The 14,934-nt window shown below is 42.2% G+C and overlaps 1 protein-coding gene across 1 annotated transcript in view; it reads right to left on the bottom strand.

Annotated features, from left to right (window-relative positions):
• Positions 1 to 5,389, bottom strand: part of TMEM47 (transmembrane protein 47) — a 29,324-nt gene extending 23,935 nt beyond the window's left edge. The window contains exon 1 of the mRNA XM_060003010.1: positions 5,040 to 5,389. Coding sequence (XP_059858993.1) covers positions 5,040 to 5,265 — 226 coding nt within the window. The 5' untranslated portion in view covers positions 5,266 to 5,389. The remainder of the gene's footprint in view (positions 1 to 5,039) is intronic.
• Between the last annotated feature and the right edge of the window lie 9,545 nt (positions 5,390 to 14,934).

Here is a 14,934-nt window from a genome sequence, read left to right as displayed (position 1 = left end):
GGTTTGTTTTCCAGCATTAATAACTGGAACACTCTTGGAGAAAACCTGTCCCTACCACGGATTGAGAACTTGGTAAACTTACAAAAATACCTGGTCTCCTCAATAATATATGGAGATAACATTAGCTAAACTGCAAGTTTATTCAACACTGGGAATAATAGAGATGTCTGGCCTGGAGTAGTACTGAATAAAAGGTAGCTATTAGACAATAAATTTGTGATCATGATTTACCAAGAGCACTGTTAAATGCTGGGAAGTACATATCAAAATTTAAATTTGAGACTAACAACACACTTCATCATTCAATGCAAAAAAAGTTTACCACTTAAGGAGGAAAGAGTCCTCAATTATTGAAAAAAATTATCACTTTGGGTTTGCTTCTCTGAATATATAAGGAAGAAATGCAACCCTAATGAGCAGGTATGTTTGCATATTTAATCTTCATGACAAATCATCTGATGACAGTAAGCTGTATGAGGTCATATGATTGGTAAGTGGTCAAGTTCAGGGCAGTTTGAATCCAAAGCCTCATATATTCTTCACAACACTACTCTGCCCTCCTAGAGGATTATGTTATAATTTATCAGAGTTCATAAAGAAGTTTACTGTGATATTTAGGTAATATAATCCAGGGACTTATTTTGGAGCACCTAAAATCCTTTTCACTAATATATCCAGTAGTACTTTGCGGTCTCACTAAGTGGGCTTAGTATTAAACAGAAACCTGAAAGTGATTCTTCAAATTTATTCCTGACAGCGGGCAAAATCTATTGCTTGAGATATGCTTTTGTTTGTTTTGGTTTTGTTTTGAAAGGTTTTATGAAAGGCCAGGCTTCTCACATATTCATCAAATCCCTTAGCTGACAAAGATTGATCTAAATGGCTCCCTGGAGATTACAATCATTCTACAAATGTGAACAAAAGAGGAATTATATCTGCCCACAGATTAAAATGTCCTTTGTAAAAATCAATCTGGGGAACTTCAGAGTCTTAGGAGACCTTAAAAGGAAATCATCATCAAGATCTTTAAATGTTATACTGGGTTTTCTCTGGATTATTAATCAAGAAAGTTTTGGTGCTAAGTGCTGCTCTTTGAATAATTTTCCACCAGTCTACGCTGTATAGGTTAAAAAAAAATTCCATTTGTTCTACTTCTGTTCTTTCTTAGGAAACCAGAATAGAGTATAACTGTTGTGACCTCCAGGCTTGCTGAGTTATTTGTAAACATGCATCAATATCAACTCATTTCAAGCAACAAGCTGAATTTTCCGTGGAGTAAATCACATTGCAAAGTTTTCCAATGAAATTACGTTTCCCAATTAAGATATGGATTCAAAATATGCACAGATGATACACATCTGAACTCAGAATCACTGTATCTCAGATTTTCTAAGATTTGCAGGTGTTTAGGCAGTTCCGTTTATCTTAAACTACCACCCAAGACAGGTTTTCTTATAATGCCTTTTAAAGTGGATTTTTATATCACAGTTTTTAAAAAATGAGCTACATACAAAGCACTCTTAAAAGAACCCCTTGTCAACTGAAAATAATAATATTCACCTGTTATTAGCCTACAGCACACTGCCATTTCAAAACTGCCAGTGACTCGTTACAAATGCAGCTATTTTTAGGACAGTGCGCTAATGTTAATATTCCTTGAAAAAGGAACCAACTATTTAATCAAGTATTTTGTGGATGGAAAGCTGGATAAATGCCACTTGTTATATCCCAAAATTACTCTCAGTAAATTGTGTTCATTTGGCCATCTGCACACCCTTACATTTTGCTTAGTCAGTAAATAACACAGACGTCAAAAAAGCAATCTGATTTATATGAAATAGCTACGTATTTATAAATTTTAAAGAAGAAGTATAAAATTACCCTAGAGGTTATACAGTACATTTGAAGTCAAGTTTAGGGTGTCAGCTTTCTATATACACTTGAGTAATCCTATTTGTACTAAGGATTCTCTTATAATTGCTATGGCTGTGAAACCCTGTAATTATATTCTAGGAAAAAAGTTATCAAAACTAAATGCGACTAAGCAAAAGTCTAAAACATTACTATCATTTAAAAATAATATTTAAGATGTATTAAAAGGCTGCCAAAATCATCCTTAGAAATTCTGTGGCCAGCAGCCATGTGAGTACTTCCTATTCTAAACTTCCTAACAAGCATACTTAATTAATTTATTTTTTTCCTGTTTCCACCGCGAATGACAGTCTATTAGCCATTTTCTCATTTGTCTTTTTGGGAAATTTACAGCTTAAGGATGAATGCCTGGATAGTCCCCCATACACTGAATTGGGACACCGGAGAAAAGCATTACAGTTGACTGACACCCGGATTACTGGTTCGTACTAGAAGTGCTGACGCAACCTACAATACACCAGGACACAAAAGGAATGGTTCTGCTGCTTTTGCTTAAAACCATAAAACAGGTTATAAGCGGCAAACGATGCACATTTGGTACCAAAATTAAAATGCGGCTTTAAAAATAATGGCTGAGGGGAAAGTTTCCCTAGGAACTGGGCCTAAGTAGGACATATTGTCATCGGTAGAAACATTCCTGAAATTTCCCTTCTGTATTTACAAGCTTGCCTCTTCCCGGCAGTTTCAATTCTAATTAAGACAAAGGTTTTTAATTAAGCCCTGAAGATGCTGGTAAAGGGCCTTCAGTAAAACTGTCCTTGGTGGTTCCTCCTGAGGTAATTCATTTCGAGACAAAGAAGTGGATCTCTTAAAATCTTCAGAGAAGACATTTCCCTCCCTGCTTTCTGCTATTCAACACAGCAAACAGACTGAGAAAAGCTGCCTGCCCTTTGGAACGGGCAAGGAAAACATTGTTCGTTTCACTTCAAGCTTCCCCCTTGTTTCAGAATACTGGTGCACAGAAGCTTCAAGTGCACCGAACACTGTAAGAAAATAGACTTTGTAAAGTGGGGAGATGAGCGATTTTCCAGATTTTGTTTCCTTTCCTCCTGCATCCTCCCCGTCCACCACCACCTTGGGGAGGAAAAATGAACTGCTACTACATAAAGAAAGTCAATAACTTGTTCCAGATAGCCTCCAACAAAACCATTTCCACCAGCCCAATTTGCTTCTGAAGTGTACTTTTTCTAGGAGGAAAACTATTTTATTTTCAGGAACGCAACAAGAAATAAATGCTGCAGTATGAGTTTCAGCAAGAGGGTAGAATAACGGATTTAGAAGAAAAAATCAGAAGCTGTACCAGCCTCCGATTTTTACCTTGCAGAGTCCTATTACAACTATATTTGCATTAAGCTTGTGCTTAGAGAGGAAAAAAGCAAAGATAAATGGGTATGGAGGCAATGAAGGAAAGATTAGCAAACACTGCAGACACGCCACAAACTCGAGCTGGCTTCTCCCCATTCCCCACATTCCTGGCCGAGAGAAAAGGATACGGGCCTGAAAAGAAAATGGGAGTTGAAGCTTGTTTCTCCTACCTATCTGAAAAGTCTTTATGCAATCAGGGGGCTATTATTTCAGGAGACAGAGAGAAAGGGGCAAAAGATTCACGTTGCTAAGGAGACGTGCTGGAGCTGGCATTCCTACATAAATTTCCATTTCTATTGGAGAGGGGAAAGAAAGCATATTTTCTCCAAAGTTTATTTGGATCCCCTGGTTACTGAAGAAAGGCATTTTACCAATTTATTTTATCTTTAGTTGTAAACAACCAACCCTGAAAGAATTAAAAGACCTAAATGTTGACCTCCCGCTGCCAACCAGTCCCCTCCACAGTAAATTAAGCAACAAAGACGAAATCCTTCAATAGAAATTTTGAGGTAATATCAAAGAAAAAGCCTTTTGTAAACAGACAAATTTATGGAAGAAACTAAACCAAGTGCACTAATTTCTTTTATAACAAGAAACCAAAGACAAAAGCAAATCTGATTTTTGTGGCTCTTTGTCCTATTTCAACTTGCCTGGAACTTGACACGTTTCCAGTAAGGCTTTATAAATAGTCCCAGAGAAGACAGGGAACTGTCACGAAGGAATTTAATGAGTTTCTCAGGGGTGCGCGTGTAAGTGTATAAAATCACAGCCTGGTCTTCTGCCTTTTATTCCCCTTTCTCTGCACTGACACCAGCAGCTCAAGAATCAAGATTAGCGAGGAATAGGGGTTTGCAGCAAGAAATCGGAAGTTGTCAGATTTCTGCTAAGGGCGTAACATTGGGAGGGCAGGGGAAGGCAACCGGGGCTCAAGGAGAGAGTAAAGTGTTTGTAAAGGCCCTCCGTGACTACCTAATTCTCCGTCGTCCACCCCATCCCTTTGCTGTTTCCAGGGCTGGCTGAATAAGCCACAACTTTCCAGGCATCTGTGAGTACCTCATGCAGAAGAGCAAGAAAGATCTGGAGGACTGAAGAGGCATCTGGAGTGGGAAAGAAAGAAGAGCAACTCTCAACCAAGGACGGCGTCACCAAAAAAGGCAAGGAAATTAAAGCCTGTCCCTCTCCCAACTCTTCACATCGCTCAAAAATTTAAGGAACTAAAATCCAAACCGAAACTCACGGGAAAACCCAGGTAAAGTGGAGTAGAACAGACAGAAACGGGGGCACTCAGAGGTAAACTCAGGCACATTCCTCCTTGAGAGAGACGTGGGGAAGGCAGACAGAACCCACAGCATCCTGATGGGAGTTGGGGCGCTTTTGCTTGTGTCTTTTTTAACGCGGGTGTGGAAGGCGTTGCATTTTCAACACAGCCACATGGTTCTCGCCTTAAATGATAACAATTACCCAAAATAGCATACGTGTTACTCCAGAGCCCGAGGAATGGCCACGGGAGGAGAGGGCGTGGGACATTGTACTGGGTTTGGCGACCGGGATTGGGGAGAGGTGAGGGGTGGAGATCAGGGAGTTGGCTGGAGCCCGAGGATCCGCGAAGGGCCAGGATGGAGGGGGCGGACTAGGGTGGGGGACACACAAGGAGAGGCGGGTAGAGGCGGTAGCTGTCCAGGCAGCGGGGCGCGGGGAGGTCCGGGGCGGGAGGCAGGGGTCGCGGCGCGCCGGGCCCTCACCGCTGCTGAGTGTGGACTCGCAGTGCCAGATGTCCAAGCTGGCGGGTTTCCGGCAGGACTCCCACAGGGACAGGTAGTACTGGTGGTCGGCCGTGACCCAGGCCGGGCTCAGCACGGCCCCCAGGTCCAGACACAGTGCCAGGAAGATGCACACCAGCCCGACCAGCTTCAGCGGGGTCAGCACCGACACGCGCACCTCCTCCATGCCGCTGCCCGCCGAAGCCATGTCCCGGGCGCCGCAGCCGGCCCGCCCCGCCGGAGACTAGGATGCCAGGCGGGTCCGGAGAGCCGGGAGCCCGACCTCCCACGGAGGGAAGCAGCCGAGCCGCCGCGCGCGTGGACTCGCTCCCTCGGGGATCCGCGCGCTTTCCGCCGCGCCACGAAGGTGGATCTGAGGGGCGGCCGGCCGGGGACCGGGTCGTAGGTAGCCGCAGCGACGCCGTTCCCGCCGTGGACCTTCGCCGCCGGCCCCGCGCAGCGCTCTGCCCGCGCCCGCTCCGCCCCGGCGCTGCCCCGCTCGCTCGCTCCGCCCCGGCCCCTCCCCGGCTGCGGGAGGCGGTGCCGAGCGGGGAGGGGCAGCGGTCAGCACCCGGGCCGACGTCAGGCTCCGGCTCCTGGCTCCAGGCTCCCGGCGCGAGAGGCTTGCGGCCGCCCCACCCCTGCCCGGTGCGCGCGGAATGGGTCCGCTCTCTCTCTGCCCACCGTGCGCTGTGCGCGCGCATTGAGTCCTCTACCCTAGTGTGCTGCGCCCACATAGCCCCATGCGAGCCCTCCGCCCCAGAACCGCTGCGCGGGGCAATTCCTCGAAGCTGCCCGGCCCCCGGCCCCGCCCCTGGCCGCGCTCGCTCCGGGGTCGCCTGGCTTCCCGCCCCCACCCCCTCCCGTCACGTGGATTTCCTTTTCTTAGCGAGCTGGGGTGGGTCCTTTTCTAGAAGGCGTCAGCTGTAGATTCCTAGGTTTCTTGGGCTGTGGCCATTGGAGCAAAGAGAGGTTCTCTCTCAGCGATGTAACACACCCCCTCCCGCCCCGCCAATTTCTCATCCCGGGGGGATTTGGAAGAAGGTGGAGAAAAGTGACAAAAGGCATTTTGTTCTCTTTTCAAACTCAGGATGGACGCAGTCTTGGACGCGATCTCTTCCCCCCCCCCCGCCCCCTCCCGCCAGTTTTCCCTATTTCCTAACTTTCCCCGCCGGCCTACTGCGGCTTCTACTCTCTGGGCTCGCCTCCTTTCGCGCCCCCTAGGAAGGGCGGCGTGAAACGAAAGAACGCAGGAGCTAAAATGGGAATGAGAGCTCCCACCAAATGTGATGTAAACCGTACTTGCTTCCCCGCTGCTGTGTTCTTTGTACGTTATTTAAAACCTTTATTCATTCGGCTTTACATTATGCCAAGTGGGATCTGAATCCCTCCATTGCATTAACCTTTTCCTGTGCCCCGAAGACCTAGCCCAGGGCCTGGCATAGGAAAAGTGGCATATCTTTAAGTAATGAATCTACGCATATTTACTGTGTGCTTGGGGCTAAGGATTCAGCCCAGTTCGACCTTGTCTCTGTTTTTAAGGAGACGCTCTATTTTTTTCCCCCTGTACATGAGGAATAAACTCCCATTGAAACTGAATTTGCAATTTGTAACTGACTATAGTTCAGCTTGTGATTGGTAGGTTATCTGTCTCCTGTATCTCTGACTACTTGCCCTTTTTCCTATAAAAGAAACAACTTATTGATAGTTCATTGGGGGTAGGGGTGTTCCCAGATCTTTCACTGTCTGAAAAAGTTGGGAAGAAACCCAAAAATAGTGGTTAAGATCTGAAGAATGGAAGAAATGCCTTCTCTCTTTTAATGAAACACCATCCTCAACGCTGCGGGAGTTCATACTTTTTGCGGATAACAGTTTCTTTTCTTCTAATCACCTTTCCATAGGGCTGACTACATTTTGACCGAAGCAACATTTTGAATGCAAGAAACAGTTGAGTTAGTGTCAAATGACGAGAATAAGAACCAACTCAATGTGAAATAAAAACCCATTGTTTTCTTACATTTGTTCCCCTACCTCTCCATCGTGATATTTACCGCAGTTAACAAAGAATGCTAGAGCACTCTGAGCTCCGGAACCTCTAACTTCCAACAGGATTCTTGGCCTCCCAACCTTCCAAGGAGAAAGAAGCTTACATGCTTATCCTTGAAAACAGTTCCTAATGGAACACTGCAAAGTTATAAACCAGGACGATTAATAGGGAGGACCAGGCTTGGAATATCTTTCTTTTACCTGGATATATGTTCGTGGATTTATAAGGTACATTTGAAAATAATTTTTAAGAATATTTCTTGACTATGCCCTCAAAGTTATCTTTTTGTTCTCCAAGTTCTATCACTTGCCCTTTAATAAGTTCCAGTCCCAGTCTGCCAGTATTTTCTTTATCTTCGTTCCATCTAGTTTGGGCTTCCTTCCTCCTCCGGCCCCACCCTCCCCTTGCTTCGTTTTTCCAGCTTGTACTAAACTGCTTACTTGAACAACTCCATCCTTCATTGTACCACCTATAAAATTGTCTCTGTACTGTCTCAAAAATTAGAAAAATAAGGCATTTTTAACAACAAAAAAGCCAAATTCTCCTAAAATACTCCATTCCTCTTTTAATATGTCTAGAATTTGCACAGCATAATACAGATCACCAATCCTTAATCCTCATTTTAAAAATACAAAAAGCTCTCAAGACAGAAGGGTTTTTTTTTTTTCCTTTTCATAAGTTTGTAGCAAACTCATTTGGTAAAAACAAACAAATAAAAAAACAAAAAACAATTACAAACTGATGTGAGGCTATGTATGGTTTTGGTTTATCCCACTTAGTGTGAATAAATATGGAGCCACAAACCCTGTTGGGTGTTGTCTAATTTACAACATATGAACCATAGCATCATTCAACAATCTGAAAAAGTTCCTCAATACAGCTGGCCCCAGAGGTTTCATATAAGGGATAGTGGACCTGCATTTACTCTAAAAAGGGAAACGGTGGAGCAGAGATTCATAGTTAACATTGAATGAAAACCTACCAAAAAACAAAAAAGGTATCTGTCTGGAAGTAGGATGGGAGGTGACAGCTAAGGGGTGTGTGTGTGTGTGTGTGTGCGTGTGCGTGTGCGTGTGTGTGTGTGTGTGTGTGTGTGTGTAGGAGGGGAGTAGAAACAAGAATTGAAAAAGACCCATATCTGAGGGACTTCCCTGGTGGTCCAGTGGTTAAGACTCCGCACCTGAATGCAAGGGGCCCAGGTTGGTTCCCTGGTCAGGGAACTAGATTCCGCATGCCTCAACGAAGATCCCACACACGGCAATGAAGATCCTGCATGCCACAACTAAGACCAGCACAGCCAAATAAATTTAAAAAAAAAGACCCATAACTGAGAAATGATATGGGCCTACATTGAACTGTGAAGAAAGAGTCCCTTGCTTAGGCGAATTTACTAGAGATCTCTTGGAAGTGATGACTTTTTGGCCCTTCGTTATGGTGCCACACAAAGGCCAGACACCCCCTCTTTCACCTGAACCTAGCCTGGGCACCATATCACCATGGTCACCCCTCTCCCTAGACCTCAGGGAGGCAAAGGCTAAGGGCCCAAATTCTATCCCATGGTATAGGAGCTCCATGAGAATTGGAGTCATAGAACTCTGACATGGAACTCTGCCTGAGTTGTATAGCCAGGGAAAGACAGGAAGGAGTCATTCCCAGACTCTGAAGTAAAGGAAGAGATCCGCCTCAGGCTTGCATCAGTCAGGCCAGAAAAACAGGGCAGCAATGTGAGAGGTGAAGTCAGATGGAAGAGATTGAGAAGTTCATTCAGAAAAGTAGGGAAGTGTCATGGTGGGAGGTAGAGGATATGGAAGAGATGGGGGGGTGAGGAGGGAGCACATTCCAGACTTTGAATGTGTCTTGAGAGAATAAAGAGGAGTAAATGTCACATTGTCTGCTCACAGCCTGTCAGCAAGGGCACCATCTCTACATTTGCTTAGCAGTTGAAAGGTACAACTACTAAGGTTCAGTCCTTTGGGATCACTCAGAAGGGATGTAATCAGTTAGGAAGGGAGAAATGATGTACTGTTTTCAGGAATGATCCCAGAAAATCTCATACACTCTTCAAGTCACCAAACTTGTCACTGTCACAGCCGCCTCTGGTCAATGTCAATCCTGTGCCCCTTCTTTAGGTAGGCAGTGGGGAGGTGTCATCCAGTTTTTCTGAATCCAGGTCACCATGCCTATAAAGTAAGCTTTATCCATCAGGGACAGGGCAGTTTGGCTCTGCAATTTTAAGTCATGCTTCTCTTTCCAGCTGCTGGAAAGGTCTTCCTAGAGCAGGCACTAGTTTGCTATAGAGAGGAAGAAATAGAATGGAGGAGAAAATTATGAAGCAACCGTTAAAAGATTAGAAATATCCACCAGCTGTTTGTCCAGTGTAACAGATAATAATGTTGGCAAAATACTTTAGAAATTAGAAACAAAGACTACTTCAGTGGTTTACTCTCTTTACTATAATTCCATTCTCGAGGTCCATGCTAGAAGGATTCTGATGTGAGTGAAACCACGATATAATAAGTCCTGCCTGCTATTTATGATAATTAATAAGGTCCAAGAGAGTTCCAGGTTATGGTGTGTTCTGTATTGCATTATTGAGATTTCTTCTGTTGTCACAAAATTGTTGGCTTAGAGTTATCACAAATAATTGTGACTAATAATTACAACTTCTGCTCTTTTAAGAAAAGAATATTGATGACGATGAAGAATTCCACATCCAAATAACTATATTCAATCATTTTCTAATGTCTTTTATGATTTAAAAATGTATAATATTGAATCTGTTAGATTTAAGTCAATAAGAGCACATCCATCGTTTCACATTATGTGTGAGTTTTGACTTCAAGTTACTTCTTATTTCATAATAGCGCCTATGACCATAATAATTTACTTGCCCACAGAGAAAGGAAATAAATCATGAAAGGGAAAACACAAGAGGCCACTGGAGTTGAAGGATGATTAGTTTTAAAGTAAATATGTTTATTGTAATGAAAGAAGTGTGTCAGATGCCCGGGAACTAGAAATACAGGGAAAATCAGAATATTCCCAGTGGGATTAATTCTAAATGCCTCTTCCATCTCTTTTTCAAGCTTCTATTTTCTTAACAAAATCAATTATGGCACAAGTTTTATTCCACATTTATATTTTATTTGTATTCACTTAGAGCTTTGTGGAGAAATGACCAAGTAAGTATAAGCACTTCTTGTACTTCATGACTGCATTTTTTTTTTTTTTTTTTTTTTTGTGGTATGTGGGCCTCTCACTGTTGTGGTCTCTCCCGTTGCGGAGCACAGGCTCCGGACATGCAGGCTCAGCGGCCATGGCTCACGGGCCCAGTTGCTCCGCGACATGTGGGATCTTCCTGGACCGGGGCACGAACTCGTGTCCCCCGCATCGGCAGGCGGACTCTCAACCACTGCGCCACCAGGGAAGCCCCATGGCTGCATTTTTAAAAAACATTTTATTGGAGTGTATGCCTGCATTTTTAAACTTCTGGTTTCTTTGTTTCTACAACTATAAATTGAAACTTTCAGTTACCCTGAAGCAAATGCATGCCTACCCACACATTCTCATCCTAGTGGCATTTCAGTTATCCTTGGCCATCATCATCAGGATACATCATTTCTACATCTCTCCTGGTGTGCCCCACGCTTGAGGACTAAATCGAAATTGGAACAATGGAAGCCTCAAAAATAAAGGGGTAGGATGACCAGGTCTAGATTTTGCTTGGTGAAGCTCGAAGGGGACTAGTGTTGAATCATGACTTGGGTTTGACTTAAACACAAGTCAAGGGAAGTTAGAGTAGAGATGGATCATCATCATTAGGAATCATCATGGGAAGTTGTTCACATTTTCCATTGCTCTCTTTGGAACCCATTAGCTAAGCTTTCTCTGTGACTTTAGATTTCAGTCTAAAGCCATCTTTGTGCACTTCTTGCTGGGTTTTCAGAGCCCTTTTACTCTTGGACATTTAAATGAAGACACCTGTGACTTGATGGAAAAATTCTAAGTGCCTGCTTAGAACCTCCCCTCCCAAATTAGACTGCAACAGTGTCAGTTTTTCATCTCAAAAAAAGTTTCATCCATGATGGTTGGCACTGTTTTATCCTCTCCCATGTGTTTATTTTTTGTAACATAGATGGTCTTAAAATTGTTGTAACTGGAAGCCCTTACAAGCACTCTCCTGATAGGGACTCTGTAGTGTAAGAAAGTTCTCTTTCATTAGAAAGTGTGGATCCCTTCTCTGTTTTGTGGCCTGAAGTACTCACACTCACGATGGAAAAAAAATTAACCCGAATTAATACATCTCAAGTATAGCAATGGCTCAAAGTTAATTGAAGGAAAGGCTGAAATTAAAAAAGGATTAAGTAGAAAGGAGGGTACCTGGAGCAACTTATATTCACACTTCCAAGTAGAAGAAAGCAGCTAAGCGATTTCTCTCTGGAATTTCCAAAAGGTGGTCTTAAATGTCAGCAATGCTGGGGGATTGAGGCTAGTGGAAAAAAGATCCTCTTAGGAATTGTATTCCAGTGTAACTCTCAGCTCTAGATTTCACCTTTTAAAATGTGTCGGTAAAGTTAGTGAGTACTGCATGATTCATCAGTAGTTTGTCAAAATTCAAAATGTCAGTTCATTCAGGTCCAAACAGATATTGGTAGAAATATCAGAACAATATGAAGATCAGAGCTTTTTATCATTCCCTGAATCATTGTTTTCAACTTTACCTGTTTCACATTTTCCCCTCTTTCCTTTCAGGCTTTCTGGTCTTTGGTAAACAAGAATGGGGATTGTTTTGATTCAGCCAGACCAATGTTAAGATAATCACTCTGGAACCTACTGAGTGTATGGATTTGGGCTTGCCATTAACGTCAGATCCCTTCTTTATAAAATAGGGTGATACCTATGTCATCGAGTTGTTGTGAGGATTGATGAGGTAATCTATATAATGTGTAATGTCTGGCATATGGTAAGCACTAATCATAATTATTATATTAGCATAAGCCAGATGTCAGCTAAGGCCTTCTTGTCCCTAGGAGATTTAGGGAAACTTTGTTTAACTCTATAATTTCATGATCCTTCAGAATCCAAAATCCTTTCCCAAATCCTTGCTGCTTCTGTTCTTCTCTGTATCTGGTTCTGCATCTAGTCAAATGCTCAATTCTACCCCTAACCAACCTAGGTGCAAATGTCAGCCCTCAGCAAATTTCCAGGAAAAACACATCAAGTAGCACCGTATAGTTTTGAATTTATGAAACTTTTCTGATGACTTATGGAGTCATGAGGAAAGGGTGCTACACTGTAAAGAGGAAAGCCTTCCACGTCTTGCTTGTCTCATCAGAGCCCGCATCTGTTCTCTCTTCTCTCACTGTCAGTCCCAACCCTTCCTTCTCTATCCATCTGCTCATTCCTATGGCTCTAAATCCTTGCCCCTCGAACTGTGGTCCACAGATGCCAGCAGTACTGGAGTCACCTGAGAATTTACTAGAAATGCAGATTCCTGACCTCTCCCTGGACTAACTGAATCAGAATCTATAGTTTAGTGGGATCCATAGTGATCAGTGTACAAATTAAAGTTTGGGAAGTGCCTGATCTACATCATCTTCTCAGGTCTCTCAGGGCTCAACCTCTACTGCAGGTAGCTGCATGAAAGCAGCTGCTAAGAGAATTTTTAAAAATCACCATTTTCTTCCTTACTCTTCAATGCATTATGTGGTGACCAGGAGAATGGAGTTTCTTTCATGTCCACTTCTCAGCAGGCTCTAATTGTCACTGATTTTGATCCCACTGGCAATGATTACTCCATAAGCGTCATCAGGGTTTTCTTGATTCAATAGTTCTAAACCACCTTTTTTTGTTGTTTTTTCACCTGCTTCTGAGAGCTGTCATTCTCAGTGTAGTCCCAAGAGTCTGAAGATGTGTTAACTGACTGATGAAGACAAATGATGATGCTTCTTCAAGTGCACATTAAAAAGCAACTTTTAAGACTGAGGAACACTAAGAGTGACCCCTGGCTTTTTCTGAATTCATTTTGAGACATTTATTGCAACTTCACAGCACATAAATAAACTACTAAGGATCAAGAAGTGAAAGGCAAAAGTTCAATTAGCCTAGTCATCTGAAAGAGCATCGTAGAACAAAGTACAGCAGGACACTGATAAAGACCGTCAAATACAGAGAGTCACAGGCCTGGAAATGATATGTGTAGGTAAAGAAAGAGGATGAAGCTGCATTGTTGTGCTTTCAAACTCAGGCCACTTAGACATTTGATCTCCAGACTCTTTTTAAATTCCTTATCTTTAGCCAACCCAGTTATTAGATTTGGGAAACTCACATATACTATTCTTAATTGATGAACTGACAAACAAAAAATGGTGTGCCAGTGAACAGTGTTGAGAGCATAAGCTGCCTGTGGAGGCGAGAGTAAGCTAAAGATGTCATTTGGGAAAGTTTATCCAGGGGACATGATGTGTGGAGTGAATGGATACAGGATTTTTCAGTATGATGAAGAGAAAACTAAAGTGAAAGACAAATGAAATTTACTTTAAAAATTATAAAAGCTCAATTATATATGAATAGTTGGCAGGTCAGGGGAAAAAATAGAAGATAAATAAAAGTTATTGATTATTAGAATTGACAATTGAGACTGAAGGACAGGCTAGTAACCCTTGTAGGGACCAATTTTTCATAGCTGGCATAGAATTGGGGTGATTGACGCCACCATTCTATGTTTTGACACCATCACCCTACAGTGAACTAAGTGAAGCTGTGATTTCTGATAACCCTTTATTATTTCTTGACAAGATATCACCAATTTTGATAAAGGAAGACAGATAAAGCAGATTCTTAAACACATTCAGAGAAGTACATTTTTCTAATATATTCTATTCAATATCTTTTGCAATTTTTCTCAACATGTTTTGAACCTTTTTACCAATTCACTGTCACTTTCATATCAATTTCTGGATATTTCTTTGGTCATACATTTTAATACTTTGTGTGTGTCCAGGAGGGAGAGCACATATTTTGTGTGTGTTTTTTGTGCTTTGGGTTTTTAAATCTTTTTTAACATATTTTTTCATTGACTGAATTAGTGTGTGCTGCTGTTTCTCAGGCCTTTCCTGGAGTACATTTCTCTCTTAGAAACAGGCTTCTTTTTAGGAGAAAACCCAAATCTGGTTTTCATTCTTTGCGCAAGTGTCTGAGTACAGGATCAAATAATGTAAGAAAAAGTAAATACATTAATGTTGTTCTTTGGAGTCAGCAAAACTAAAATAGAAATTATTTTAAAGGGTGTGATTTTAAATATTGATAGACTTGCTGCAAAATCCCTTCAGTTATGCCATGCTTCTTAATTCTACTTTCATTTATCATATTCTTTTAAACTCATGGTGTTTTCCCGATGTTTTTTGGTGTTTACTCCCTTTCCCTAAGTCCAGTGAGAAAAACGGAGAGAGTGGTTAAAACAGTCAAAAGGCATTTCTAAAGTATGTGTACATGATTTACCTTTTCCCATTTTAAAAATCTTATCTCTTTTTATTTCTTTTTCTGCTGTTGTCATATTTAGTCTCTCACATGATCCACATTCTGGCTTATTATTTTTTTTAATAAGCAAGCAGTAAATCAAATTGAAACACACACACACACACACAGAGCACCACACAGCACGCACAGCCCATACTCAATTATTTGTATGACATCAAATACTGGTGAATATCCTTGTCTCTCCCCAGGAAATATGTAGAACCTTCTTTCCCTGATGTACAGTCAAATTTCACTTGGGTGTGAGCAATTTCCCCAAACTGAAAACTGTCTGTGTATTTTGGAATAATATTC

The sequence above is a fragment of the Delphinus delphis genome, chromosome X (genome assembly GCF_949987515.2).
Source record: "Delphinus delphis chromosome X, mDelDel1.2, whole genome shotgun sequence".
In the NCBI taxonomy this organism is placed as follows: Eukaryota; Metazoa; Chordata; class Mammalia; order Artiodactyla; family Delphinidae; genus Delphinus; species Delphinus delphis.
The sequence above is the reverse complement of the archived record's forward strand: the minus strand, read 5'-3'. Positions and strand labels throughout refer to the sequence as shown.